This window comes from Sorex araneus, chromosome 4 (assembly GCF_027595985.1).
Source record: "Sorex araneus isolate mSorAra2 chromosome 4, mSorAra2.pri, whole genome shotgun sequence".
In the NCBI taxonomy this organism is placed as follows: domain Eukaryota; kingdom Metazoa; phylum Chordata; class Mammalia; order Eulipotyphla; family Soricidae; genus Sorex; species Sorex araneus.
The window spans coordinates 19524538-19538756 of NC_073305.1; the positions used below are offsets into that span (position 1 = coordinate 19524538).

Below are 14219 nucleotides of genomic sequence, written 5' to 3' on the forward strand. Positions count from 1 at the left end.
AAAAACAGTAACAAGTCTCACAGTGGAGACGTTACTGGTGCCTGCTCGAGCAAATCGGTGAGTAATGGAATGACTGATCCAGTGATATATTTCTGGTTTTTTGTTTTTTGTTGTTTTTTTTTTTCCGGGTGGGGGTGTGTCACATGCAGTGCTCTGGGGATTAAATTATTGTGGGTGGGTTTTTGTTGTTTTTATCACTCCTGGTGGTGTTTGGGGGCAGGAGGGGAGATGACTATATGCATTGTCAGGTGTCAGAATCTTACCGGGGTTGGCCTTGTGTGATGTAGGTACCTAGTACTGTCTCTCCCACCCCTGTACTTCAGTTGTCTTAGATATTTCGGTTGATATATCCTCAAGCTCTGAGGGTTTTAGAAAATAAATTTCCCCTCAGCTATGCCCAGTCTGCCAAGACGCTCAATAAAGACATTTTTAATATCAATGTTTTGGGGCTTGTGCGGGAGAGTTAATGGGGTTTTGTGTTTGGGTTTCGGGGAGTTTTTGTTTATTCTTAGGTTTTGGGTCATTCTTGATGGTGCTCAAGGTACCATAAAGCATTCAAGGATTGAACCCAGGCCTCCTGCATACAAAGCCCGTGCTTCAGCCCTTACAATTCTGTCCTCCAAGCCCCCTTTTTAATTATTTCTTAGGATTTTCATCTCTGCTGACGCTGCCCACGTATTCTTTATGCACTAGGTTCCTTAACATACTCGCGGTTGCTTTACATTTCTGAACTGATCATTTCAACATGACTGCTATATCTGGTTCCAATGTACCATTGTTTGCCATTAGTGAGCCTTTTTCTCATTGGCTGGAATTGAAGTAGATGGTAAAGCAGCCATTCTGAGTAGAATATGGTAACATGAGGGTGAGGGATTAAAGAAGTTTTCCATAGCCCTGTGATTAGGTCTCGGTCTTTTAGTGAGCTGACATCTGCACCTGCACAGTGAACTTCACAGGGGTTTGGCATTTTTTTCCCCTTACTCCCCTTAGATGGGATGGAATGAATGTAGCAGACTAGAGCATATTTTTTTTTCTCCTGTGTAGAAGTTGGGATCTAGCTACCTGCAGTTGTCTCCACCCCCACTGCCCTAACTTGACCAGAAGCACAGATGAGTTTTGTCAGATACTGAGAACCTGGTTAAGCTCCTGAAGGTGAAATTCACATAGCATAATTAGCCCACAGCTGATTGAGTGCTGGGTGCTGGAGTTTGTAAGGGCAGAGTTATGTTTGTAACACAGAGTTAACTGCAACTAATAACAGCAGTTAACATGTTCTACTTTTCCTACCCCAACACTGCACTGTGATGTTGTGAGTTGTTTTTTGTTTTGTTTTGTTTTGTTTTTTAATTTGGTTTTCTGTCTTAAGCTTTAGTCAGCAGTTTCTCCCTGTGACCCACTTTCTTCCTTCCTCTCCTGCTCGCTCCTTCCCTTCTGTTCTTCCCATCCTGGGGGTGAGGGAAGGGTGTCACTCCCAAGCTGTACTTAAGGACACAGAGCCACTTTTGGTGACACTACACCTGACATGGAAGCTAGACAAAGCTTCAGTGTGCTCTGGCCTATAAATGTAATATTTCTTGGGTCCAATTGGTGTTTAAGGACCACACAGTGTTTAGAATCAAACTCAGGGCCTACTACATGCCAGGACTTGGCGCTACATTCCCAGTCAGAACTCACCTTTGCTATTTTTGGCCATACCAGGATCAAACTCAGGGCCTCCTAGGCAGGAGCTCTCCATTGAGCCACATTTCTTGGCCTCTGTTCAGCATTCAAGTGGCAATTTCCACACTTAACATGTGAGTCTGGTAAAATGACTTACTGGGTCAAAGCGTTTGCTTTTGTATGCAGATGCCCTGGCCTGAATCTCCAGCACTGTTGAAGTACTCAACGGAGTCTGGAATGGTCCTCAACTCCAAAACAAAAAACAACACCAAAATTGTTTTTTCCTCGCACATGTTGGGAATTGAATAAAATATTGAGCTGTTTAATGCAGTGTCTTTGTTCATAGATAGGTCTTTTGTAGACGTTTTCTCATATCTTAAAGCTAAGTTAATTTTTTTTCTTCTATTGATGCTTGTCGGTAGTATGTCTGATCTAGTTAATCATTATATCACTGTCATCCCATTTTCATCTATTTACTTGAGTGGGCACCAGCAACGTCTCCATTTGTCCCAGCCCTGAGATTTTAGCAGCCTCTCCTTACTTGTCTTTCCCAATGATTGCAGGCTCATTTCAGGTCAGGGGAATGAGACCTGTTATTGTTACTGTATTTGGCATATCGAATAGTTATCTAACTAAATAGATAATAACTTAGATTAAATAACCTCTCCCCTGTTTTGGTTTGGTTTTGTCTTGGGGCCACACCCGTTGATGCTCAGGGCTTCTAGCTGTGTGCTCAGGATTTAAGCCTGGTAGTTCTGGGGGACCACATGGTATGTCAAGGATCGAACCTGGGTTGGCCACATGTAAGTGTCCTACCCACTGTGCTATCGCTGTAGCCCCTCTTCTCCCCATTGCTTCACCTTTCTTCTCTGTAAGCTGTGAGCTCATTCCACCTCTCCATTCAGCATCTGGACCTTATTTTGGAAATGTAATCTAAGGAATAAAGACTTTGTAAGAATCGTGCTCTTGGTGGGGTAATCAAGCTGGGCCAGAAAGACAGCTCAAATGACTGAGCACATGCTTTGCATGTGGAGGCTCCTGTTCAGTTCCCAGCACTTGTGGTTTCCTGATCACAGTGGGAGCCACTCCCAAGTGCAACGAACTGGAGCAGCTCCCAAGCAAATCCGAGCTCCCTGCCCCACTAAGTAGCACTGTAGCACTGTAGCACTGTCGTTCCATTGTTCATCAATTTGCCTGAGCGGGCACCAGTAACGTCTCCATTGTGAGACTTGTTACTGTTTTTGGCATATTGAATACGCCACGGGGAGCTTGCCAGGCTCTGCCGTGTGGGCGGGGTACTCTCGGTAGCTTGCTGGGCTCTCTGAGAGGGATGGAGGAATCAAACCTGGTTCGGCTACATGCAAGGCAAACGCCCTACCCACTGTGCTGTCACTCCAGCCCTGCCCTAGTAAGTAATCAATGAAATCAATCTAGACAGTGTAGGGGAAATTGTTGCTTTTTGTTTACATTTTGATTCATTTCGTGTAGTCTCCCTTGTTTATCATTAATAGTTCCCAGATATGCTAAATAACTTTCATCATGGGTCTCTGACATTGTAATACGTATAATTTATGTATGTACTATACATATGGAGATGTAACCATCTTCACTGTCCATCTTCAAAACATTTTTATCTTCTCTAATCAAAATTGTGTTTATCAAGCAATTAACTCCCTTTTCCCATCTCCTTCATTTCCACCTTTAGCAAATAACATTCTTCAAGTTCCATCTATATTGTACCTTGTTAAAATTCACTCTTCAGATGCCAGGTAGATAGTATAGGGGTAACAGTTCCCTGTGCACGACCATGAGTGACCCTTGAACACAAAGCCAGGAACAAGACCTGAAAATTACTGGGTGTCATGCCCATATTTCCTTTTCAGAAAAGGCAAAATAGACCAAAGAGATCTCAAAGTGCTGACTGTGTGCTTTGCATGCAAGAGACTTGGGTTAGGTCCCTGGTGCTGCTCATGGTCCTCCCTAAACACTGCCACTGAGTATTGCTGGGTGTGGCACCAAAACAAAACCCAAAAAGGCAGACTATTATTTCATTGTGTGCTCACATACACACTTACACACAAAACTGGGGTTCTTAGGTTTCTTCCATTTCGCTCTGTTGTGAATAAAGGCACAGTAAGCATTGGTATGTACATAATTGAGTCTTCATTTTTAAGTTGAATTGTTTCAACTTTGAGTGTGTGCGTTGGGGGGTGGGGTGGGGTGGGGCCACCCTGGGTGGTGCTTGGGGTCTGTCTCTGGTTCTGTGCTCTGGGGACCTTAAGTGATGTTGAAAACCAAACAGGTGAACCAGTTCAGCCAAGCAAGGGCCTGCCCAGCCCTCTATACTCCCACCCCTATTTTGGCTTTTCTTGTTGCTGAACTGTAGAAGTTTTTTATGTCTTGTATCGCAACCCTTTTGTCAAATGTTTATTGAATTTCAAGAATGAAAAGTACATGATCAACATTTAATCATTTTGCAGGATGGATTTATCTTGATGAATATTGCTATTTTTGTGGGTATTTATATAGTAATTTCTAACTAGACTTTTTTTATAGTATTTTCTGTTTCACTTTTGGTAGTGTTTTTCTCTTCCCCTTTTATAAACACCATTTTTCTTTTCCCCATGCATTAATTGAAGTAAAATTCTTCCCTTAGTACTTGATCTTTTTTCTTGCTATAATCCATTGGACATTTTACTCTATCCATACATAATGTTTTAATTAAATATTTAGATGGCCTCATTTTTCATGTTTGCTCTAGATCATCCAATTCTCTATATAATTTTATCATATGAAATCAGGGCACATATGTCTGAGAGAAGTATTTATATTAAATTATTATTGAGAGACTGGAGCCATAGTACAGCGGATAAGGCACTTGTCTTGCATGCAGTTGACCCAGGTTCAATTCCTGTTATCCCTTATGGTGCCCTGAGCCCTCCAGGAATGATGCCTGAGTTCAGAGCCAGGACTAACCCCTGAGCACCACTGTGTGTGACAGAAATTAGATCTAGATATACAAATTGTTATTTATATTTTCCCAGCAGACCAGCTTTTACTTTTACTAATTACTTGGTTACCTGGTTCATTTTTCAGCATTGTTTTGTTTTGTTGTGTGTGGGGGGGCACCCAGCGGTGCTTAGGGCTTACTCCTGGCAGACTCTGAGTATACCATATGGGGTGCCAGGGAATAGAACCTGGGTCAGCCATGTGCAAGGCAAGTGCCCTACCTGCAAGTACTGTCATCCCATCCTACAAGGGTGAAATACTCATAATCCTATGGAAATACACTAATTACTTTAATTTTTTCCCTCCACCTTTTCCCTTCCTTTTTTTTTTTTTTTTTGTGTGTGTGTGTGTGTGTGTGTGTGTGTGTGTGTGTGTTTTGTTTTTGGTTTTTGGGCTACCCTTTGCTCCAGCGTGACTCCTTGTGCTGGGATCTGTGTGCACTCACTCTGTTGGACTATCCACTCTTTCTGTTTCTTTTTCATGAAACTTAATATTAGTACAGAACAAGAAACATTATTAAAAATACATACTTGGAAACTATTTCCTGGGCTTCTCCTCTAAAATACCTACGTAATTGCTTGACCTTTCTGACTTTGTTTTGATTTTCGTTTTCCGGCTCGCACCCAGCAGTGCTCAGGACTCTTCTCAGCCAAGTTCCCAGAGGACCTACCTGGAGGTGCTTGGGATTGACCTGGGCTTCCAGTATGCAAATCATGCTCATTAATTCTCTGAGCTACCTTCCCATCACTCTTAAAGTGACGCCCTTTCTTAAAGACTGTTTTCTATTCCAAATTTTTCACATACCAAATTGGGTAGAAGTGAATTGTGTATTAAAGATACCAAGAATTTTGTTTGTTTCTTTGGGCTTCACCCAAGTGATACTTCTGGCACAGTGCTTCAGGCGTGCTCCGGGCAGTGTGGGAAATGAAGCCAGGGAATGAACCCAGGCCTCAAATCTACTTTTTCTTACTGAGGTATGATTTGCAATAATATTAATATGGGTTTTACATGCTTACACTAGACTGGAAGGAGAAGTAAAGAACTATCAATGAATATATATGTGTATATATGTGTGTGTGTGTGTGTATATATATATATGTGTATATATATATATATATATATATATATATAGTGCTGGAGTGATAGCACAGTGGGTAGGGCTTTTGCCTTGCAAGAGGCCAACCCGGGTTCGAGTCCTCCATCCCTCTCAGAGAGCCCGGCAAACTACCGAGAGTATCCCGTCCACACTGCAGAGCCTAGCAAGCTACCCGTGGTGTATTCGATATACCAAAAATAGTAACAAGTCTCACAATGGAGATGTTACCGGTGCCTGCTCAAGCAAATCGATGATCAATGGGATGACAGTGCCGCATGTATACAATGCCCTGCACCCACACTTAATGATAGTGCCAGTATCCTTCTTTTTTCATTTTTAGAAGAGGTATGCCATATTTCTACCAGGAATTTTAGATATTAGCAATGTGTATTAATAATTTTGGCAACTTAGGTCATTTTGTAGCTTTTTAAAAATCATATAAAATAGTTCACAACATTTGATTATGTTTAATATTCAAACACCAATCTCACCACCATATTTCAGAAGTTTCCATCCCGAGTCTCAACCCCTGTCCCATAACAGAGCTGAAATAATATATTTTGTGTTGTTTGTTGTGAAGAACCGCTGAAAATAGCTACCAAAAAAGTTTCCTTAGAGGAAAGAGTGTGAAGATTGTTGTATTTCACCCAGGGGCCATTAAGCCCTTCTATAAGAGAATAGAACATGTTGTTAAAGGTTGAGCCTTGTGTGCTTACATATATCTGTAAAATATATATATATATATATATATATATATATATTACCCTCTAAGATTGGTTACCTTCTACTGTGAACGCCATCAAACATGGTGCAGTACTCTTGGAGTGTGGGTAAGGTGTGTCCTGTGAAGTGTTGTGCAGCCCACCAGTAATAGGTTCACTCGTGGGTGAGACTCTGCCCAAGCTTGTGGAGAGTGGCTGTGAGCCTAGTGGTGGTTGAGTTCTGGAGGTTTTCAGCTGCTGGGGCTTGGATCCTTTGGGGCGGACAGGGGGCACCCCAAGTTGGAGCCACTTTTCATTGGGGGAGTGGAAGGTGTGTTGGGGCCACCTAGCAGTGCTCAGGATCAAATGCAGTGCTGGGAAGCTAATGGGTTGACTGCATGCAAGGCCACTGCCCTACCTCTTCTCCATTTTTAATACCAAGCTACCAGTGACTTTATTTTTTTTTTTGTTTATACTTGTTCATTACAAATATTTTAGCATAAATTTTAGTTATTCTGGCATGTCCCTTCACACCAACTTCTAGATACCATGAGGTAGTAAATTAACAATAACAACATAATCTTGACTTTGTCACATGTTGACAAATTTATTTCCAAGAGTAGTACAGTATCATGTTTGCGTTTTGCCACTCCGCTTTCATTTGTTTTAACTTTACTAAATTAAGAGATTAAGTTTTTGTTGAAGGGATAGTTTTGTTGATTACTGTTAGTAATGTTGACTCGGTCTTTTTTTCTTTTTTCCTCCTTTATACTTTTATCATTGATGTGTTCAGGGCTTGTCTTCAATGTATGTGAACTTTGTACGTTTAAAGTATTCATTTCAGTTTCACTATAGAAATCTTCCCCTAATATGTTTGGAACCATGTGTTTTGGATTTATGATACTAAGTATAACTTGGTAGCTGTAGGATTTGAGGCTATTTTTAATACAGCAATTCCATCAATTTCAGAAATAAAAAGTTACGAGTTGGGTGTATTTTTTCCTCACCCTTTTTCAATCGATGTGAAGACATGGTTGTGGGGGTAGGGAGTTAGAGGGGTTTTTTTCTCAGTTAACCTTTAGGTTTGCCTTTGCAGTGTTTTATTTATTGCAGTGTCTCCTTATTTAAGGACATATACATTCTGTACCTTCAGTATCTGTAGATTTAACCTTTACAACTTTGGCTATTCTCAGCTGATTACCAAGTCTATGATTCAGCATTTGTAGGTTTACTGGGGCTGAAAAGTCTGCTTCCAGGCTTGCAAATAAGAACAGATCATGTAGTTCAAGGAGGGAGCCTATTTATTAGACAGGCCAGCACCCGCATCTCAACGCAGCTTTGTTTTTCTCTACTTGTCGTCGCGTACGCAGTAACTCTCGAAGTGATAAAAGCTGTTTCTTTGTGAATTATGGGCCCGAAAAGAAAACCAACCAACTGCTAGTGCTGGTGATGGAAGTGAAGATAAAATGAAGAGGTCTAAGAAAGTGATGGTTCTTAGCCAGAAAATAGACGTTTTGGATAAATTAAAGTGGTTTTGCAGAATCAGGTAAGTTTGTGGTTGGTTAATGTTGCTACAATCTTCATGTAGTTTTTGAGAGCCAAAATTAATTTTTATAGCTTTATAAATGACTTAATATTTTTAGAAGCACTAAAGATTTCAAGATGTCAGCTATATTTCTCTGAATTCTGTGGGGGACACTAAATGGCTTAGTTGTTTTGGAAAGCTTGAACCCTTAGGGAGCCATGCAATACTATAAAGCGTAGCAAGAATTTTATTATAATATTGGGTGATCTTGGTCCATAATATTTGTATGCTTAACTTTATCTTACTGTGTTTTTAATATACCCTAAACACTGACCTATAATATAATACTGGTCTTTTATTCCCCTCCCCCTTCAAATTAATACATTTATCGTACTAAATGAGCTTATACACAAGTAGTCAACTTAAAAAGCTCTAGGTGATATTTTTTTTGCTTGAGAGTGTTAATCTTATAATTGAGTAGAGATGTGGGACTGTATCCAAATATTATGTAAAATAGCCTCCAAATAGTTTGACGTGGTCTTTTTTTTTGGGGGGGGTTGTTTGTTTTTGTTTTTGCATCTTAGCAAATATTTTGCACATCTTTATGAACTCTAGGTTGTTCAAATAATTGTCTGGAGAAGAATAGCCAGTAATTCTCAGGAAACTTGCACTTGAGTAGAAATGAGTAATAAAAACAGTGATTGTTAAAAGTATGAAATTCATTGCACAGGAAGGTCTGGTAGTACAGAAGTAGGATTTAGAGGGATTAGAGGAGGGTTTGTAAGAAACGTTGAGTGAGTTGTTTTCTGTAAACCTGATTGGAATCCATTCTTCTCCAAGCGTAACACTAAGTGCCTGGTCGTTGCTAATTTATTGTAAGACTTGTTGAATTTTATCTGTTCCAGACAATATAAAGAAATTATCTCCTTTATTGTAGGTGATCCCTTCAGATTTTCTTATTCTTTCAAGTACTCTTTCTAATAATTTAATTATTGTTTATATCTGAAATTGTATGAAATAAGATTTGTAATAACAGATATTGTTCTCTCCTGTATGTGAGCAAAGTGTTGATTTCAGATCTCAAAATACAATAAACATTTTTTAAATCCGAAGAAAGATATGTACATATGTATATTAGGATGTTTATAGAGTCATAGGCACTTTTGTAATTTATTTAAATAATAAAGATTTTTTTTTTTTAGCCCACTGGAGTAATAGCTTTGCATTTTTGAAGGAACGCTACTAGATAGATCACAGGCTATTCTTGAATGTGTTTGTTGGAGTTGCTTTTTCCTGTATTTTGCGTTTTGTACATGCCATTTATTAGAACGGATTGGTGGCCTTTTGTGATATCTTTAAATAGTTTGAAAATTGGATTCTTGTTTCTTTAAGGCAACATAACTAATAGTTTTATTTCCCTGCGCTTTGAGTTGATTTATGTGTTTGTAAACGTTTTCACTCTGTGACATAGTATCTTGGAAGAGAAAACATCTGAATGCACATTTTTTTCAAATTGCATCAAACTTAAAAGGTTCATTTTGTGATCCATTCCTTTTGTTTGTTTTGGGCCACGCCCAAGCAGTGCTCAGGGCTTACTACTACTCATGGCTCTGCACTCAGAAATCACCGAGGGACCACTTGGTATGCTGGGGACTGAACCCTAGGGGGTTGAACCCTGGTCTGCTGCATGCAAGCAAGCACCCTACCTGCTCCGACCCAAAGTGGTCTATTTCTTTGTCCTTATTTACCCCCCCTTTATTGGTAAAAGAGTACATCTTAATGGCTTAATTTTAATTAAAAATACTTTCTAGTTCTACCTTTCATAAAAAATAGTGACAGTGCTTTCTCAGCATCTTTGCCATGAAGTGCAAGATTTTACAAAATGGGTATTTCCTCTAGTACTACATGGCAAAATGAATTTGAGTATAAATGTTTTAATTAGACTATCCAGCCACATGTGAGCATTCACAGAAGTATTGATTAGAAGGATCTAGCTCAAAGACATTTTCATTTACAATATTATTGCAAAGTTGGTACTGCAATTGCTGGTACTAAAACCAGCTTCCAACTGACTTAAAAATAGCACCAAAAAAAATGTTCTGCCTATTATTCAGTGCATTTGATATAATCTAGTGAATTGTTTCAATTTGTTGAACCACCATCTAATTTACTTATTCATGATTGAATTTTGAGCTTACAGTCAAGACCGGTCCCTTGACCAGTGTCCACTTTGCTCCACCGCCTAGTGAATTTCTTACAAAAGATTGATACCCTGAAAACAAATTGCACAACTTAATGAGGTGGATTATCATTCTCTTTGATAAGAGTTTCAGAAAATTTTATAACTTACATCTGTGAATGGACTGGAGCAATAGCACAGCGGGTAGGGCATTTGTCTTGGCACTCAGCCGACCTGGGTTCGATTCCTCCGTTCCTCTCGGAGAGGTCCAGCAAGCTCTGAGGGTATCCCACCCGCACAGCAGAGCCTGGCAAGCTACCCGTGGTGTATTTGATATGCCAAAAACAGTAACAAGTCTCACAATGGAGACGTTACTGGTCCCTGCTCGAGCAAATCGGTGAAAAACCGGACTACAGTGCTACAGTGCTGAATCTGTGAAAATGTTGGGGAAAGCACTGGATACCACAACTTGAACTGAAAGCAGAAGGGAGGAAGGAGCATAGTAATTTAGGATGAATGATAGAGTAAAGGGGTCTAATTACCAAAGGTAATGGAGAAGACAATTGTAAGAGGTGGTTACTGTCAGGCCTGCATGCTGCTAAAAAGTATTGTATTTAGATTTTGTATATAATTTTCTTTAGTCTAGAAGCTAGCTACAGATGGATTTGCACTATTATTTTAAAGTTCAGGGGCTGGAGAGAGAGTACAGCAGGTAAGTCTCTTCCTTGCATGTGGCTGACCAGGATTCAATTCCTGTCACCCCACATCATCCCCCAAGCCCTGCCAGAAATACCCCTACGTACAGAGCCAGGAGTAAGCCCTGAGTGCTGCTAAGAAAATAAGAACAAAAACAAAACTATTTACTTAGTTGGTTATACCTACATCACTTTCATAAATATCTATACTATGATGTCTTGCCTTTCTTTATCTTCTGTTATCTATAGCTAAAATAAGTCTATTTAGAGGTTCTTTTTTCATTGTGTTCTCGTTGTAATTACCCTTTTGATTTTAAAATTTGAAATCTTGTCATTTCTTTGTTTTGAAAATGAGGAGTAGTCCATACAGCTCAGTGGTGAAGTACCTGCTTTGTGTGTGAGGTCTTCCTGAATTTGATTCCTAACATCATACCAAAAAAATCTTTCTCAGAAAAAAAATTACAAGTTCTAATGTCAGGGAATGGAAGATAGTGAATATGTATTTAACAAATTGTGTTGGGTGAGATGATGATGATAATAAAAATTAAAGTGTCATTGTTTTAAAGCAGTAATATGTAACGAAAATATTGTGGTAATGAAACGGATCAAAATTCCCCTGAGTATGCCAATAAATACCCAAAGAATAGAACAAAAGGCATGACGTTAGCAATGTTGATGGTATTAGATCAGTAAATGTCCCCATCATTTTTCAAAAGTATTGTGTTGTAGTTTATCAACCTGAATACCCGAGTCCATGACAGTCCAAACTCTATATGTACAATTTTTTCCAATACATACCTACAAAAGTTTAAATTACGAGTTTGGCACAGTGATATAAACAACAGTTAAAAATAGGTTGCCTAATAGATTATTCTTTTAGTGTTACTTTTTAATTATGGATACGGTCTTTCTCTCTTCCTTAGAATTTATCTTACGCGAATATATTTGAACAGTATTGGTTCCCCAAGTAATTGAAATGTGGATGTGAAAGTAAATGCACTACAGTATACATTTATGTCTTAATATTATTTACAATTTGGGGTCTTTGTAGTGTGGGGGCTGTCGGATTTAAAGTTTTATTTTTGGTTGGTTTGTGGGGATTTTGTTTTTTGTATTGGGGGGGATTATTTTTGGCAGTACCAGAAATCCAACACTTTGGACATCACACTTGAAGAGGATGCACATGCTTTTTCCTCTCACATGGTTTACAACTTGTAAAACATTGCTTTGCATAAAGCAGTGTAAGAAGTAGGGTCAGGAGTAGCTCAGGGCACAGACAGCCCCTGGCTCCATTCTTGACACCATCACCACATGATCCTTAAGCACTGTTGGGTGTGGTCCCAAAATGAAACAGGAAAAATAATATCAAAACATTGAATATTGTAACGCTGCAAAAGTAAATTATGCCTTTACTAGGAAGATCTTACATAATTGTGTGTATGTTCTGTATTACAAAAATATTGAGTGAGACATGATTAACTTACTGCAAACATTTTCTTTTTTCAGCTGCTTTTCTTACCCAAACTGTGTGTCTCGATGACACAACAGTAAAGTTTGAAATATGGGACACAGCTGGTCAAGAACGATACCACAGTCTAGCACCAATGTACTACAGAGGAGCACAAGCGGCCATAGTTGTATATGATATCACAAATGAGGTAAGTGGACAATTTGCAGTAACTCTAGCCTAAGTACTCATTTTTTCTATTAAAAATTTCAATTTGAGAAAAGATTTTAGAACTGTGTTTAAATTGGAAAAATGATTTTGAACAAACACATTAATCTACCAATGGACACCTCTATTTCTCAAAGATGCTTCCTAACGTTTTCAAACCCATGCCCAATAGCATTTTCTCTGTTTTCCTAGGAGTCCTTTGCCCGAGCCAAAAACTGGGTTAAAGAACTTCAGAGGCAAGCCAGTCCTAACATCGTAATAGCTTTATCGGGAAACAAGGCTGATCTCGCAAATAAAAGAGCTGTTGATTTCCAGGTATGTTAGATCGATCTATCAAGACATATTTATAGTCATTTTTCTCTTCTGTATTTACACTTGAATTAGTTACAATTTTAGAACCACGCGAATAAGATGAGGATTTTAGAAATACGCACTGTATCAAAATGACTCCTATAAGTCTGCATTGTTAAATAACTTTACACAGCTGTAAAATATACCTTGATGTAAAAGGTATATTTTAAATCAAGGTATATTTGAAGCAGAAATGGTTTTTTTTGTTTGTTTGTTTGTTTTTGTTGTTTTTTTTTTCTTTTTGGGTCACACCCAGCGACACTCAGGGGTTACTCCTGGCTTTGCACTCAGGAATTACTCCTGGCAGTGCTTGGGGGACCATATGGGATGCCGGGGATTGAACCCGGGTCAGCCGCATGCAAGGCAAACGCCCTACCCGCTGTGCTATCGCTCCAGCCCCAGAAATGTTTTTTAAAAAGGCAGAAATGTGTTTGTTTTAAAGTGGGTTTATCTGTTCTGATCTCTTCACTCCCACATACCTGTATATACATATGTACACACGCACCTACATTCATGTGATTGTTCTTAAAGGACTCTTCAGAATACAAACTAAGAATATTTCTTATTGCAGGGGAGACAGCTCCAAGAGCTAGTGTGTATCCTTTGTATGCCAGAGGCCTTCAGTTCATCCCCACATCATATAGTCTCCTGTGCATGGCCAGGAGCAACTTCTAAGTCGTACCAATTGTGGCTCATAAACGAAGGGTGGGGATTTTAATTTCATATTACCTAATATAACTAGTTGAGAATGTTTCATATTGGAAAAGCCACTTAAAGCAGATACCTTTACCTAAAGACATTATTTTAAATTTTATTTTCATAAGGTTGTTCACATTCATGTATTGCATTCAATATTTTAACACCAATCCCACCACCATTATTTCGAATTTTCCCACCACTATTCAAGCCTGCCTGCCAGGGGCAGATCCTAGATAATTTATTTTCTATTACTAATTATAAATATCATGAGAGTCACTTCTGGAATCCTAGAATTGTAAATGGTTGGAGTCCAGAAACATCTCTGTAGGAACTATCCGTTTTGAGATTCATTTGGGATTCTCTGGTTTAAGGCTTTTGATGCGCTGAGATGGTGTCCAGAGGCAGATTGTGGGCATGACAGCCAAGACCCCAGGAAGGGGGGTGGGCGGGAAAGGACAGTCTGTCTCTGCTGCCGACCTGTGGCTTGGAGTCTTAGTCCCTGAACCTGTGTATCTGGGTTTTTCTTCTGGAAGTATGTGGCCACCAGGGCTTCATCTGGAATGGGCAGGTGGGGCACACCCGCACCACCTGAGGTGCCCTGGTGGAATTGGCTCCGTAGGGGTTCCAGAA

General features: G+C 39.4%; 1 protein-coding gene across 1 annotated transcript in view; it reads left to right on the top strand.

Annotated features, from left to right (window-relative positions):
- The window catches only part of RAB5A (RAB5A, member RAS oncogene family), a 33277-nt gene that overhangs the window by 12814 nt on the left and 6244 nt on the right, over nucleotides 1–14219 (top strand). Inside the window, exons 3-4 of the mRNA XM_004603821.2 lie at nucleotides 12371–12522; nucleotides 12732–12854. Coding sequence (XP_004603878.1) covers nucleotides 12371–12522; nucleotides 12732–12854 — 275 coding nt within the window. The remainder of the gene's footprint in view (nucleotides 1–12370; nucleotides 12523–12731; nucleotides 12855–14219) is intronic.